The 13,335-nt window shown below is 39.7% G+C and overlaps 1 protein-coding gene across 3 annotated transcripts; it reads left to right on the plus strand.

Moving 5' to 3' along the window:
• Positions 1 to 1,590: 1,590 nt before the first annotated feature.
• Positions 1,591 to 5,379, plus strand: rnaseh2a (ribonuclease H2, subunit A). 3 transcript variants are annotated; one of them, XM_053418499.1, is made up of 9 exons: positions 1,591 to 1,664; positions 2,400 to 2,531; positions 2,622 to 2,693; positions 2,888 to 3,014; positions 3,314 to 3,401; positions 3,912 to 4,049; positions 4,369 to 4,456; positions 4,658 to 4,781; positions 5,024 to 5,379. In XM_053418499.1, the coding sequence occupies exons 2-9, from the start codon at positions 2,405 to 2,407 to the stop codon at positions 5,184 to 5,186; spliced, it is 927 nt and encodes a 308-aa protein (XP_053274474.1). In that variant the 5' UTR covers positions 1,591 to 1,664; positions 2,400 to 2,404; the 3' UTR covers positions 5,187 to 5,379. The 3 variants fall into 3 exon arrangements, with proteins under 3 accessions (XP_053274474.1, XP_053274476.1, XP_053274475.1); XM_053418501.1 differs by having other exon boundaries at positions 1,593 to 1,664; positions 2,403 to 2,531; XM_053418500.1 differs by having other exon boundaries at positions 1,599 to 1,664; positions 2,380 to 2,531.
• The last annotated feature ends 7,956 nt before the right edge of the window (positions 5,380 to 13,335 follow it).

Below are 13,335 nucleotides of genomic sequence, written 5' to 3' on the forward strand. Positions count from 1 at the left end.
CTGACGTGTGAACTGTAATAACAACACGATCACAGCCCCACCAAAGCTAAGCTGTTTAGTGTGTTTGTGTGTTGTAGGCTAAAATTGACTACTAATTCCCCACATTTAATCGGCTGGGGACTGCGTGTTACTGACGAAGACAAAGAAAGCCATTCAGCGAGGCAGAGGGACAGAACGAGAGAGAAGGGGTGGGTGTAAGGAGCCAGAGGCAAGGCCAATTTCAGCTCAGTAACCAGCACACACTCAGACTTTTGTACACGGCTTTGCCTCCACGCTGCCCTCTCTGCTCTACCTGAGGCTGCCTCCACACTCAGCCATAGTTTAAACACAAGTCAGAGGGCATATGAAATCAAAATGTCAAGTTCATGTGTTGTCATTGTCTCTGAAGGTGATCTAGAACATAGATAATGCTTGAAGCACTGATATGTTTCACAGTAGGAGGTGTGGGAGAGAAAGGGAATCATTTTCAGGGCAGGGAGATTATTATTATTATTGACGGAAGAAAAAACTGTAAAACAACATTCAGTCCACAGTTAATAGATAAGAAATTGAAGATATTGAGGCTAAACCGATTCAGAACCGATTTATGTGTGTGACCCACAAACACATCAATACATTTTTCAGGAACAAATTTTGAATAAGTGAAAAAAGTTTAGTTAAGTTAAATCGATAGGAATTAGCCTGTAACTGATTTTAGTCGCAGCTCCATCTTAGCTACATGATGATATAGATTTCACAAAGGTAACTTTCTAGATATTTACTCTGCACTTCTTTGTTGTATAATAAACATGTAATGTGTTTGTAACTAATTAATTTCCCCATTTGCAGTTTAGACCATTTGATATTTAACACATTGCAGAAATAACAACAATGCAATACAATATTTTCATTTAATGCTACAACGCACTATTCCACTTCCTACACATTGTCCTTTTTACTCAATAAGATATATCTTAATTAAAAAAAATCTGCCAATTTCATAAAATTGATGCATCAATATTAATAATAATACACCATAGTGAGACCATCTGCGATTATTTATTCTAGCTACTTTTCATTGTAGTGCTTTTACTTTTTGCTGGTGAAGTATTTATGTATTTATTGTAATGGAGTATTTTTTTGCAGTTCTTGTTGAAGTAAAACATTTTTCATAAATTTCTTTTATACCCCATGAATTATTAAAATTTCACTTTTTATAATGAATTAAAAATAATCAAAAATCAAAATGTTGAAAAGTAGAATTTTAAATGAACCCTACTCAACCAAGTAAAACAGGTAAATGCTGTGTACATATCAATAATAATGAGTTGATGATATAATATATAAAAGTGGGTATCACTGCTCTGAGTACTTTTACTTTTAATACTGTAAATTAATATTCCTGGCTCTACACATCCTTTTATTCAATATTTTTCAAGATCTTAATGTGTAATGATAATTTAGATGAAGTATTATGAAGTAAAATACAGAAGAGAAGATGAAATATGTTTTTTTAAGACAAATAAACCTGAGCCTGGTGAGCTGTGTATTTCCAGCTCTGACTCCAGACCATGTGGTGGCGGTAGAGCGCCTTTCAGCATTATACCAAACGAAGAAAACGCTCTTCCTGCGGCGCCAAACTCACGAAGCTGCAGAAAGTCTCCGGTAACTCCGCAAAGAAACGGGTAAGTTCTTCTTTAACAGGACACATGTGATCTAAATATGAACCTGGAACAAGCTAAACTGACCATTCAAACCAGTAACACCTGCGTTCTGATGGAGTAAGAGCCAATTTCTGTAGTTGGAGCCGTATCGACAGTGTGCAGCACTTAGCTACAACATGACAACATGGGAGACTAGCTACACAATATGGGTTGTTATGTGTGTAGTTACATGACAGGGAGTTATAAACACCACCGACGTCTTGTGTCAGTTGTCCACAGTTTAATGTAAATGTGTTGCTGAGTTTTGAAGTAGTACCGGTATTTAAACTTAAACCTTCAGACGTCAATACACTGTTACGTGTTGCGTGCTCAGACTCCTCCATGTCGAAGATCCACCAACACAGTGTGTGACTAAGAGTAATAACAACAGATGATCAGGGGAATGTGAGGACTTCTACTATCAGACCTCTAAACTCTACTCATTCAATATTACGAAATGATGACATATGCATTCACTTCATTTTAAGTGTAATATCAAATCTGTGCAAGTAATATCTAGTTGTCTTGCATTTATTGGTTGTGTGTTTCATGGTTTGTGTCTTTTTCTGGATTGTAAACCAGTTTTTTTCCCATTAATTTGTACTGTGTTTCCCAAGTAACACCTCTAATTTTGTGGTACTGCTTTCTTTTGGATAATGGCAATTCATACTTTCTATTGTATTCTATTCTACAAAAGCTTGTGGTTTCCTCTCGCAGCAGTCATGGATCTCGGCCCCTTTGAAACAGACAACTCTGTCAGCTGCCGGCTGGCTTCTCAGATCCCTGATGTCTGCAAGACGGAGGACTGCTGTCTGGGCATTGATGAGGCAGGCAGGGGGCCTGTGCTGGGTACGTTCAGTCATTTTGTGTAGCAGCAACTACACACTGTGAGGCATGTGGCGCACACACTTATGTTTTTTATGATTTTTTGTGATCCAGGCCCCATGGTGTATGGAATATGTTTCTGTCCAGTTTCCAAAAAGCAGCAGCTGAAGGACTCGAAAGTGGCAGGTAATCCCGTTCCGTGAAGGACTCAAGTTTTTTATTTAATTTAGCCTGTTCACCATTCACCAGTATTTGTTAACAACTGTAGATTGAAGATGCAATTTGCATACTGAATACTGCATTATTTACTCCATGGCATATTGGTAAATAAAATATCAGTGATATGCTTAAATGATTGTGTTGTATATCTCCCTTGATAGATTCAAAGACCCTATCAGAGGCAGAAAGAGAAAAACTTTTCCAAAACTTGGATGAAGCCAAAAGTTATGTGGGCTGGGCGGTGCAGATACTCTCCCCCAACACCATCTCTACCAGCATGTTACAGAGGTATGTGGCATCATACAGAGTTAAACCTGTTGCACGTATCACAAGTGACTACTTCCAATCCTCTTTACTTTGTTATAATTAGGGCCAGAGCACCGAACGGTGGGAGGCCCTATTGAAATTGTAAGGATTATTATTATTGTTATTTTCGATATATCCTTATCTTTATATTGTATGTTTATGTATTTATTTCTTTTTAAAATAGATGTCTGTTTTGCTTTCCCCTTTGCTGCTGTAACTAATAAAGGATTATCTCCACTAAAATTCAAACTCACTAACATGATCTTTGCTTTTGCTTCAAGGACAAAATACAACCTGAATGCTCTGTCACATGATACAGCGATTGGTCTAGTACAGTTTGCCTTGGACAGTGGAGTACAGCTCAAAGAGGTAAAGACCTGATTTATGCACATCAATTTAAATGTGTGCATCTCATTATTAATGTTGCGAAGTGAAGGGAAATATATCTTGGGGTGTTTCATATGGACAACCTGTGTTTCAACGTATGCATTTCCTGCCCTATAGAGCACCTTTCGGTATCTTTATTCAGGACATTGAAATGCAATAAATCACTTTGCATGCAACTCAACAATGTTCAACACTGTGCTTATAACAGGTTGCCTTGATGATTGTCTTCGGTCAATAAATTGTAGTACATTTAAATAAAGACAAAGCCACAAATTCTTGAGTTACTTCACTGAATTCTGCAGGTGTAAAATGTTTATTCTGTGAAAAGATAAGGTGTTTAAGTGTGTTAAAAACTATACGTTGTGAACTACTTTACCTGCACTTTAAAGGATTTATGTTTTTCCTCTTCACCATACAGTGAATTGACTTTCTCTCTTCACTCTGTCTGTTCTGTCTCATCGTTCCTTCTTCTCTCTGTGTGCTGTTCTGCAGGTTTATGTGGACACAGTCGGCCCAGCAGATAAATATGAGGCAAAACTCTCCCAGCTGTTCCCGGGTATCGAGGTGACCGTTCGGCCGAAAGCTGACTCCCTCTTCCCCGTTGTCAGTGCTGCAAGTATCTGTGCGAAGGTTAGTGATGATCATCAAGATGCCATAAATGTGTGAGGTTATAGATGCATCACTGGTGGAGACAGTGAAAGGAAAGGAGGGCTGATATTAGTCGAGGTTTTATTTAATTATTTCTAGAAAATATATGCAAAGGACTTTTTTAGTTGCTTTTTTCAGCTGAGTGCAGATTAAACAATGAGCAACAGTGAATAATATTATCGTCACAATGACTGTGTGGATTTCCGTGGCCTTAATTTTGTACTATTGATGCTGCTGAAAACCTCAAATTCTAGTCAGATTTGGTTCTCTGGCTTCACCTATGTTGTGTGATCTTCTTCAGGTTGCCAGGGATCGTGTTGTAAAAGGCTGGAACTTTGCAGAGGACATGGGAGAGGTGGATACAGATTACGGCTCAGGATACCCAAATGGTAACAGACGTAGTGACAGCCATGTTTGAAAAACACATGTCAAATATACTGAATGAAATTGGCGTTTTAGTGTTTATCTATTAACACTCGGTCATTCATAACCCATCTATGCAAGGCTACAACAATCAAAAAATTATTGATGCATGTTGAAACTGTTTTTGGTTAAACTGTCACTGAGCCCAACCTTTCTACCATTCCCAGACCCCAAGACTAAAGCGTGGCTGCTGAAGTGCCTGGACCCAGTGTTTGGTTACCCTCAGTTTGTTCGATTTAGCTGGAGCACTGCCCAAACCCTGATGGACAGCAAAGCAGTGACTGTTCACTGGTAAAAGCCTTTCAGACTTAATATTGTCCAATGCCTTTTTATGTGTAAAGACAGAGCCTGATTTAGGGACAGTACTTAATTTTTTTCACATGACTATAAAAAAATGCTTCCATGTGTTTAAGATGAGAAACCACAACCAGTTTGATTTCCACGCTTAATGTCTGTGCAAATCATTTGACCTCAGGAGACGAGCACTAACCACAGTGTATAAATCAGTCTTGTTTTGTTAAATCTATCCTCAGGGATGATGACGAGGAGGACGGGGAGAAGGCAGCACAGCGGCAGCACAACAAGTCCATGTTATCCTACTTTAGTGCTTCAGCTGGAGGTAAAGACCAAAATCCATCCCACCAGACACACCGCTTCCTCACTGAGCGCAGACTGAAAAGCCTCTGCACACTCTGAAGACATTAGTGGACATCCCTGTACACACTGGGAATCACAAGCTCATTGTGGGATCTTCATATACAACAAATCAGTTTTGTGCAGATGTGTATGGACTGGGATGAAACATTGCTGGCACCTGTTTGTTATCACATTCTATCTTTATTTGTTCTGTTTGTATTTTTTTTTAATACATAAAACCATGTAAAAGTCATGATTTTCCTTCTGACGAGCCTTTGTTTTTAATTTCTACACCATTATACCAAACAAGCAACTAGTCATTGTTGGAAAGCTCAATTTTGTAATGCCAATACAGCCCTCTGGTGGCAACCTGAGAAAATACACCAGTTATAAAGCAGCAACCATGATTTTCATGTATCGATATAGATCATAAGCACAACCAAGTGCTTGCGACGGACATGTGCAAATGTTACATGACCTATTTCACAGCTGAAGTTCCAAAATGTCACATGGCGTGAAAAAAGCCCATATCCACAACTGTTTGGAAAACCGCAGAGTGGGAACGACTCGACGCAGCTTGTTCCACAGACCCCTGAAATCATAAGCCGTGTCCCAAATCCATACTATATGTTAATACTTTACCGTGCATACTATACTGGAATTGTCATAACGTACTGTTTTAGCAGGGTAAACTAGGTAAACTTCTCAAACAGAAAGCAAAAGTCCCTCTTAACATTATCCTTCCTTTTGTGTTTAAAGAGTTAATTTCTCAACCTGTTTCAACACCAACTAGATTTTATTTACTTTTCTTTGAACAGAAAAACACAATTCTTCTGCTTATGACTCCAAAAAGTTTTTATTGTGTTTATAAAATGTTATAGTTTTTCCCATTGTGTATACCAAAAACCTGTTCAGAATTAATACCTAATATGGATTTCAAACTTGGAGATATTTCTGTTTATAAATGGCATTTTTTTTTTACTTAAATTACTACACTTACACTGTAACTTGTGTTTATTGTGGATTGTAGCTCAGTTATAGTCTTAAACTTGAGTTTCAGTATCAATACCAAATATTTACTTTTACAGGGATATTTAAATTAATTTCTACAAATATTTTTCATTTAAAGGAGGAGGCCTGAGTTCTTAAATGTTACAAGCAGTCTTATGTTTATAATATTGGTCAAATGAAATATACTATTTAATCAACAAGTAAATGGTAAATGGTTTTGTATTTATATAGCGCTTTTCTAGTCTGATGATGACCACTCAAAGGTCTTTACAGTACAGTTTTACATTCACCCATCACACACTCATTCATACAGTGCATCTATTAGCAGCCCTTTGTTGTTCTATGAGGGGCAATTCGGGGTTCAGCATCTTGCCCAAGGACACTTCGGCATGCAGATGGAGACTTTTCTTAAAGAAGGTTTGATTTTATTCTAATGTACTGATATAACAACTCGTTCTACCACATTTGACATAATGGCCATAAATGACAAGTATCACCATCAGTGAGCCTCGTTTAACAGACACTTTGAGCTACGTCTCAAGATGTTACATCTTTCTCTTTTCTATCATTTACATGTTGAGACTACTGTTAGAAGTACAAGACAAAGGTGTAATGGTATTACTGCATCTTCCTCCCCTCTCTAAACAATTGTAATCTGTTTTAATCCAGGAGAGTGAGCTTGGCGTCGCATTGATCAATCCCGAGGTGTTTTCCAAATGCTCGTCTTAGAAATCACAGCAGGCAGTGTTGTTCTTCTGTTGTTGATCTCTCCTTCATTCCAAGAGAGCTTCATCCTCTTCTGACTCCAGGTTTTTTCTCCAGACTAACAATGGGACACACATGAAACGTCACATATGGTACAACCCACATCACATTATTCTACGAAAAAACTCAAACGGCATTTACCTTTGAAGGGGTGTCTGTCACATCATCATTAAAATAAATTCTACATGATTTGATATCTTGACGGAGGTTAACTAGAAAGATATTAAGGGATATCCATCTGTTGACTGTTGCTAGTTCCCGCTGGGTTTGTGTCTGGACTCCTGGATCCGCTTCCCAAAGTTCATAGCTAAACTGGAGACTGCGAACGAGGACAGGATTATGATCGAGCTCCCCACAAAATGAGACGAGGCTCCTCTGGGTGCTCGCACAGCTTTCCTGGTGAAAGTCTCTCTGTCGAAGGCTGTGGAGGCAGTCCCCATAGGCTCCATACTTATGGCTTACGCTTGGATGGCAGAAAACTTAAGACAAAATTTTCTCTGTCCTCACCAACAAGTTGCAGGACTTGTTATGTCTTGTCTGAGTCCTCCCCTGATCCGTACCTTAACGTCCATTTATAACCTCCCCTGGCTGCTAATCTAATCCCTTTAACTAGCCTGGTCTCCAACTGCGTCAATGGGATTAAAATAGTTAGCCCGTGCCTGTAGAGGACTAAGGTGGCGATCTATTTCACCATAAGACTGTCTCATGTAATTCTATTAGATCGCACTGTCATTGCTCCATAGTGAATGAATGGAGTTGCTTATGGGATAGAAGCTTGCACACAGTCAGTACATTTGGCCTGTAAACAAGTCATTAGGAAAGGGCATAAACATTGATTACACTGTGCGACATGTGGTAAGGTATTTCATTCCATATATCCTCACTCATTACATTTAATACCAAAAATAAATGCTGCAGAGTTTTCTCTTGTTTTCATCACAAAGGGAAAAAAGGGGTTCACTGCTTTAATATACCAATGTTGATAACACCACAAAATAACTATAATGGCACTTAGTAGAGATCATACCTCAACCATGGCCATATCCTCCCTTAAATTCCAATTAAACACTCATTGATATATCAGTTCCCTAAATATGACAGATTTTTTTTCATCAAGATTCAAGAGAAATCAACAAAGATATTGAAAAACGCTGGATCTACGCCCTGATCTGGATTTGCATCCAAATTGAATGGGTTCGACCCTGACAGTTACCATATCCTATCGCCAAGTTCGGTGGTTATCAGTCCTTTGTGCAATCTAAATAATAAGCAAATACAGATGAAATATAACCTCCTTGGTGGAGGAAACAAGACTGATAGTCTATACCCATGCATGGTGCAATGTGAGGTCCTAAATGCTACCATACGACTACTAATATTTGGCAGCTAGAAGGAGTTACGTTACGTTAAGACTTCAGTATTTATCTGAACATATACTGTCCACGTGCCATTAGATGAGATAAGAGGATCAATTAAAGATCACGACTGGTCCACCGGCAAGAAGAGAACATCTGATTAAGAAGCAGGATGGTGACAGTTATACAATTAAGAAATCATATGAACATCCTGTGAATCTAGCACGGTTTCCTGTTCTTATCTACAGGACTTTGTCATTACAGACTTTAACTCTTATCGTTTAAGTGAGACAATTGTGTAGATTGAATCACTTGAAGACCTATAACCAACCACATTCTGCTTTGATCTGTCTTTTTGACAGGCAGTGTTCAGTGTGAGAGGAAAAAGTCAAAACAACCAATATGAAACTACCGAATCGAATTGAACAACCATGTGATATTTCACACGCTGTTTTCCTCAATGCTGCATGGTGAGACTGTAACTTTACAAAAATGCCATGTGAAAACTTTAATAACACAACTAACTGGCACTTCCATCCATCAAACTTACAAAAACATCAAATAGTGCTGTTATCCTGATGTCCGCCGTTTTCAGCCCCAAGGACACCTCCCCGTGACCCAGGTCACATGGGTCAGACGGTCCCTAATCCCCGAGGTTGTTACACATAGTCCCAGTTTCTTTTCATGGCGTCCCTTTAATTGTGCTAATTGGATTGTGCTGGTTCTTTTCCAAGAGTGACACAGAAAGCTTTCATTAATGAATGAATGATAGTTACAAGACTGGTGTGGTTGTACAAGATGTTTTATTGTAACTGAGAAAATGCAGGAATAGATATTAGTACTACAATGGAGTTATTTGATCTGTCGTTATTTTTGTCCCTTTATTAAACCACCATGTCAGACAGGGGCAGCTCCTGGTACAGGCGACATAGGAGGTTGCCTAGCCCTAGGGTGCAAAATTTGCCGAGAGGGGGGCACAAGAGACTGATTTATCATGACGTGACACATGTAATGTAAAACAATACATTAACGTCACACCATCATCCTCTAACCACCTGGATGCACCGGAGATAGAAGCGCCGCGAAAAGTGGTCCGCCTCCTTTCCTCACCCATGTGAAATAATTGGGCTGTTCGCACCAGCAGCGTAGTGCCGGGAAGAACCGGGAAGCACCGCGGCCACACACACACACACACACGCACACACAGACACACACACACGCACACACACACACACGCATACACACACACAAGCCCATAATCTCCTGTGGGGTGGCGGCTAGGGATGGGCGTTCGATTAAATTGTCTTCGTTTATCGTCGGGAGAGTTAATGACGAATTTTCGATTAATCATTAATATTTTCAAGTTAAAAAATTCACTATTTATAAGCTATATTATAATGCAGTGAAAAAAAAGCGTGTTTCCTCATTGAGATCTTTATTACAAGATGAACAAAATATGCTCTTCCGTAATCTTAAGCAGCGGAGCTGACAGCTAGAAGCCGGTGCTATTAAACACAACTGACCCTCGTCGTTTTTCTCCAAAATAAAATAATAATAAAATAAAAAAACATAATGTTAAACACGGCTACAAATATATAATACTTAGGTCTGACAGGTTTTGCCAAATGTAACTCAAAACTATCAAACAAGGTACCGAGTCGAGAAAGCTTCATAAAAATAACCAGTAGCTCACATACAACTTCAGCACCAGCCTACGGATTTGTGTTGAGAAAGATGAGCACGTTAACATGCTCTGGGGTCAGACGCGAACGCAGCCTGGTGACCGTCAGTCCAGCCGCCGAAAAACCCCTCTGAGGGGACTGACGTCGCCTTGATACACAGGTAGCTCCGTGCTAACTTGGCTAGCCTGGCCGCGGCTCCGGTGTTTGCGCTCCCCTCGTCCGTGTCAGACAACGCAGGCTCCTTGTCTCCCCCAGCCTCTGGGATAGCTTCGCAGTGTTGTCAATGAACCAAGTAATTTTTTAACTCAAAATGGTCCCACGCAACACTTCGCCGTGACCTCTTCATGTTTACTTTGGAAATGGAACTACACGGTAAAGGCCAATGTATGCTTCTCCGTTTTGACGAACACGGACAGATAGGAACGCCCTCTCCGGGCCTCTCCGCGGCTCCTCGGAGAGCTTTTCGTGCAGCTCTCATTTTTCTAACTACACGTCGAAATGGCGGACAGCCCACGGATAGCACTTGGCTGTGATTGGTCAGCTAACGCCAGCATTTCGGGACATCATTATTTCCGGACCTCTAACTTCCTGTTTCATTCCCTAAATCACAATAAACCTAAATCACAACTACGACTCTATGATTAATGTGACAAGTGTGTTAAGCCAGCGGCGTTGTCCGGCTGACGGTGGCTGGTTAGAGCACTTACAGCATGTGTGTACGGTCACATACGGTTATAACGAACTTTGATAACGGGGATAGCGGGCTAGCCACCATGCTAACTGCGGTGGGAACAGCGCAAAAACCCGCTGACTTTAATCCCACGGCTCTCATGACACTGTTTCTCAAACACCGTCAGGTTAGAAGCAAACACTTGGTAGTAGCTAGTATCGGCTCTCCGTGCTGACTGTGTGGGGAAGCTGGGGGGGAAGACAGCTGCCTCTGTGTAGCTTCAAGCTGTTGAATTAGCAACGCAGTTTGGAAACAAGACCGGGGAACCGCTGCGCTAAGACACGATAACATAAGCATTTTGACCCGCTGGGTGTCACTTTATTTCAGCCAAACTGTCGCGTCATCAACATCCTTTTTCCGTTGCGCCATCTACTGTTCTGGCGGTGAATTGTTTTCACAACAAAAAGGCTCGTAGAACTATAAATCAAAAAGGGTCCGTCCGCTCCGTCCGTCCGTCCGTCCGTCCGTCCGTCCGCAACGGACTCGGAGAAGCATACAGAGGCCTTAACTCGCAGCCAGTCGCAGGTAACTGAGTAGGACTGTGGCGTTTTTTTCAAACAATGCCCCCCATGGTCAAATGTGTAATTAGCTAATTTCTCGATGAAAAAATTATTTCATCGACGAAATACTTAATGATCAATTAATCGATCGTCGATTAATTGTGCCCATCCCTAGTGGCGGCTACAGGCTTGCGTAGGTCAGTCACCTGTGAAGACCATCATTTACCCTTGAACCAGTGCGGAGAAATGCGCTGGTTCAAGGGTAAATGATGATGGTCTATATTAGTATATATTATCTTACCTGTGTAATTTTTATGAATAGCCTTTTGACAATATCAATTATGAGATTTTATAAAATAAAATCACAAATGTTTAGCTTCAAGTAGGTATTTTCTGGATACTTCAAAGTACTGTAAAAACACTTTGCTCAATAAGTTCAGAGAGAGACTGATATGCCTGTGTTCAGGTCTGTCCAAAGTTGAAAAACAAAACATAACAAAACTAAACAGAAAAAGAAAAAGAAAAAAAATCGAAGCAAAACATCTACTGCTAATCTTGATACAGGATCTTTTTGTGCATATAAAATAACTGATAGTACAGTTCAACATTTTATTCACAGTATTATTTTATGATGCTAGAAGACACAAACTTTGTTTTTCATTAAAAAGCAAACACACATGGTCCACAGCGGTGATACATTTTTGATGCTTTCTTTCTGAACATTTAAAAAAAAGAGCAAGTGAGAGAGTTGTGAGAAAGGCGAGACAAAACTCCTCATCTTGTGAAAAAAGTAAAATAAATTACGGAGATAATGTTAGGCTTCAGAGCAAAAATGGAAACGGTAAAATAAAAAAAGGAGAAAAACATAATAGCAGGAAAACGTCCTCAAGTCTGTCCAGGGTTAAAGTGGAGGTACCAGTCAGCGAAGCCTTGTTCCCACAAGTTGAGATGTTTTTAGCTCCAGGCTTTGTTTTTTGTTCATACGAGTATATATTCATATTTTCATCATAAATGTTCAACAAGGTGACCGTTATTTAAGAGAATAGGAAGAGAATTACAGCAAATAGTTAACGCCTTAAAGAAAGATTTTCGGAATATTTCATAATACTGAACTCTTGGTAAAAATACAAATTTTTCCCAATGAAGAAGAAGCACCATGTAAAAAGGTCGTTGATGTCATTCATCTGCTGTTAAAATGTTGTTGATGTGCCTGAAATGAAAAAGAACAGACCATGTCAAAATTGATAGGCAGAACGATGAGCTTAAACCTGTAGAGATACTGGGCTAGAAGCATCAGAAATGCCTCCAATACTGGAAAAGTTCCGGGTCAGAGTACTTCTATAATCTATAAACCGATCGAATACCATATATTTGAAGTATTTTAGTTTCAGCCAGATAAACAGACAAGATTTATTTATTTTTGTTCTTTTTCAGTTACGACTGTTAAAGGTCCCCGTAGAAATTATTTTTATGTAGTTGGTCATTTTCAGTCTCAGTATTTATCTATATATATGTATATAAGCTGCTAACTGCTTTTCTTCTTCTTCTTTTTTATTTCATCAACACTGTCTGAATCCACGTCAGCATTTCTAGGTTAAAGTGGAAAACACATGATTAGTCTTAATCCACAATTAACTGAGATCTAAGGCTTTGTCTGAAGGACTTTAATTATTGAACCATGTGAAACATTTATTAAAATATCAAGAAAAAGTGCAATTGCAACAACAGAGTCTGAGGCGACATCTTCAAATGTCTTGTTCTCTTGACTAAAAGGCCAGAGCGAAAAAATAAGAAGGTCACATTTATATGATAAAGAAAATCAGCAAACTTTACATTTGAGAAGCTGAACACAGAATGGTCAGCATTTTTCTCCTTGTAAAGATGGATCAATAGTATCGCTCACCCGCTCTCTCTGTCTTGTTTTTTGTCCTTTGACTTATGTTCTTATTATTATTGTTATCCCCCTCCGCTCAATGACCGTATCATCTCTGAATTGGTGGCGATGGTAATGGTGAGGGGACCTGTCGCGGTAGCTCTCCCTGGGGTGGTGGACTGTTCGCTCATAGCGATGCTGACGATCTCTGTAGTCCCGTCTGTACCGGTGCCGATCACCGTCACTCTCCCGATCTTGGCTCCGGCCCCTGTAGTTTCTCTCTCTGCTCAGAT

This window comes from Pleuronectes platessa, chromosome 3, assembly GCF_947347685.1.
Source record: "Pleuronectes platessa chromosome 3, fPlePla1.1, whole genome shotgun sequence".
In the NCBI taxonomy this organism is placed as follows: domain Eukaryota; kingdom Metazoa; phylum Chordata; class Actinopteri; order Pleuronectiformes; family Pleuronectidae; genus Pleuronectes; species Pleuronectes platessa.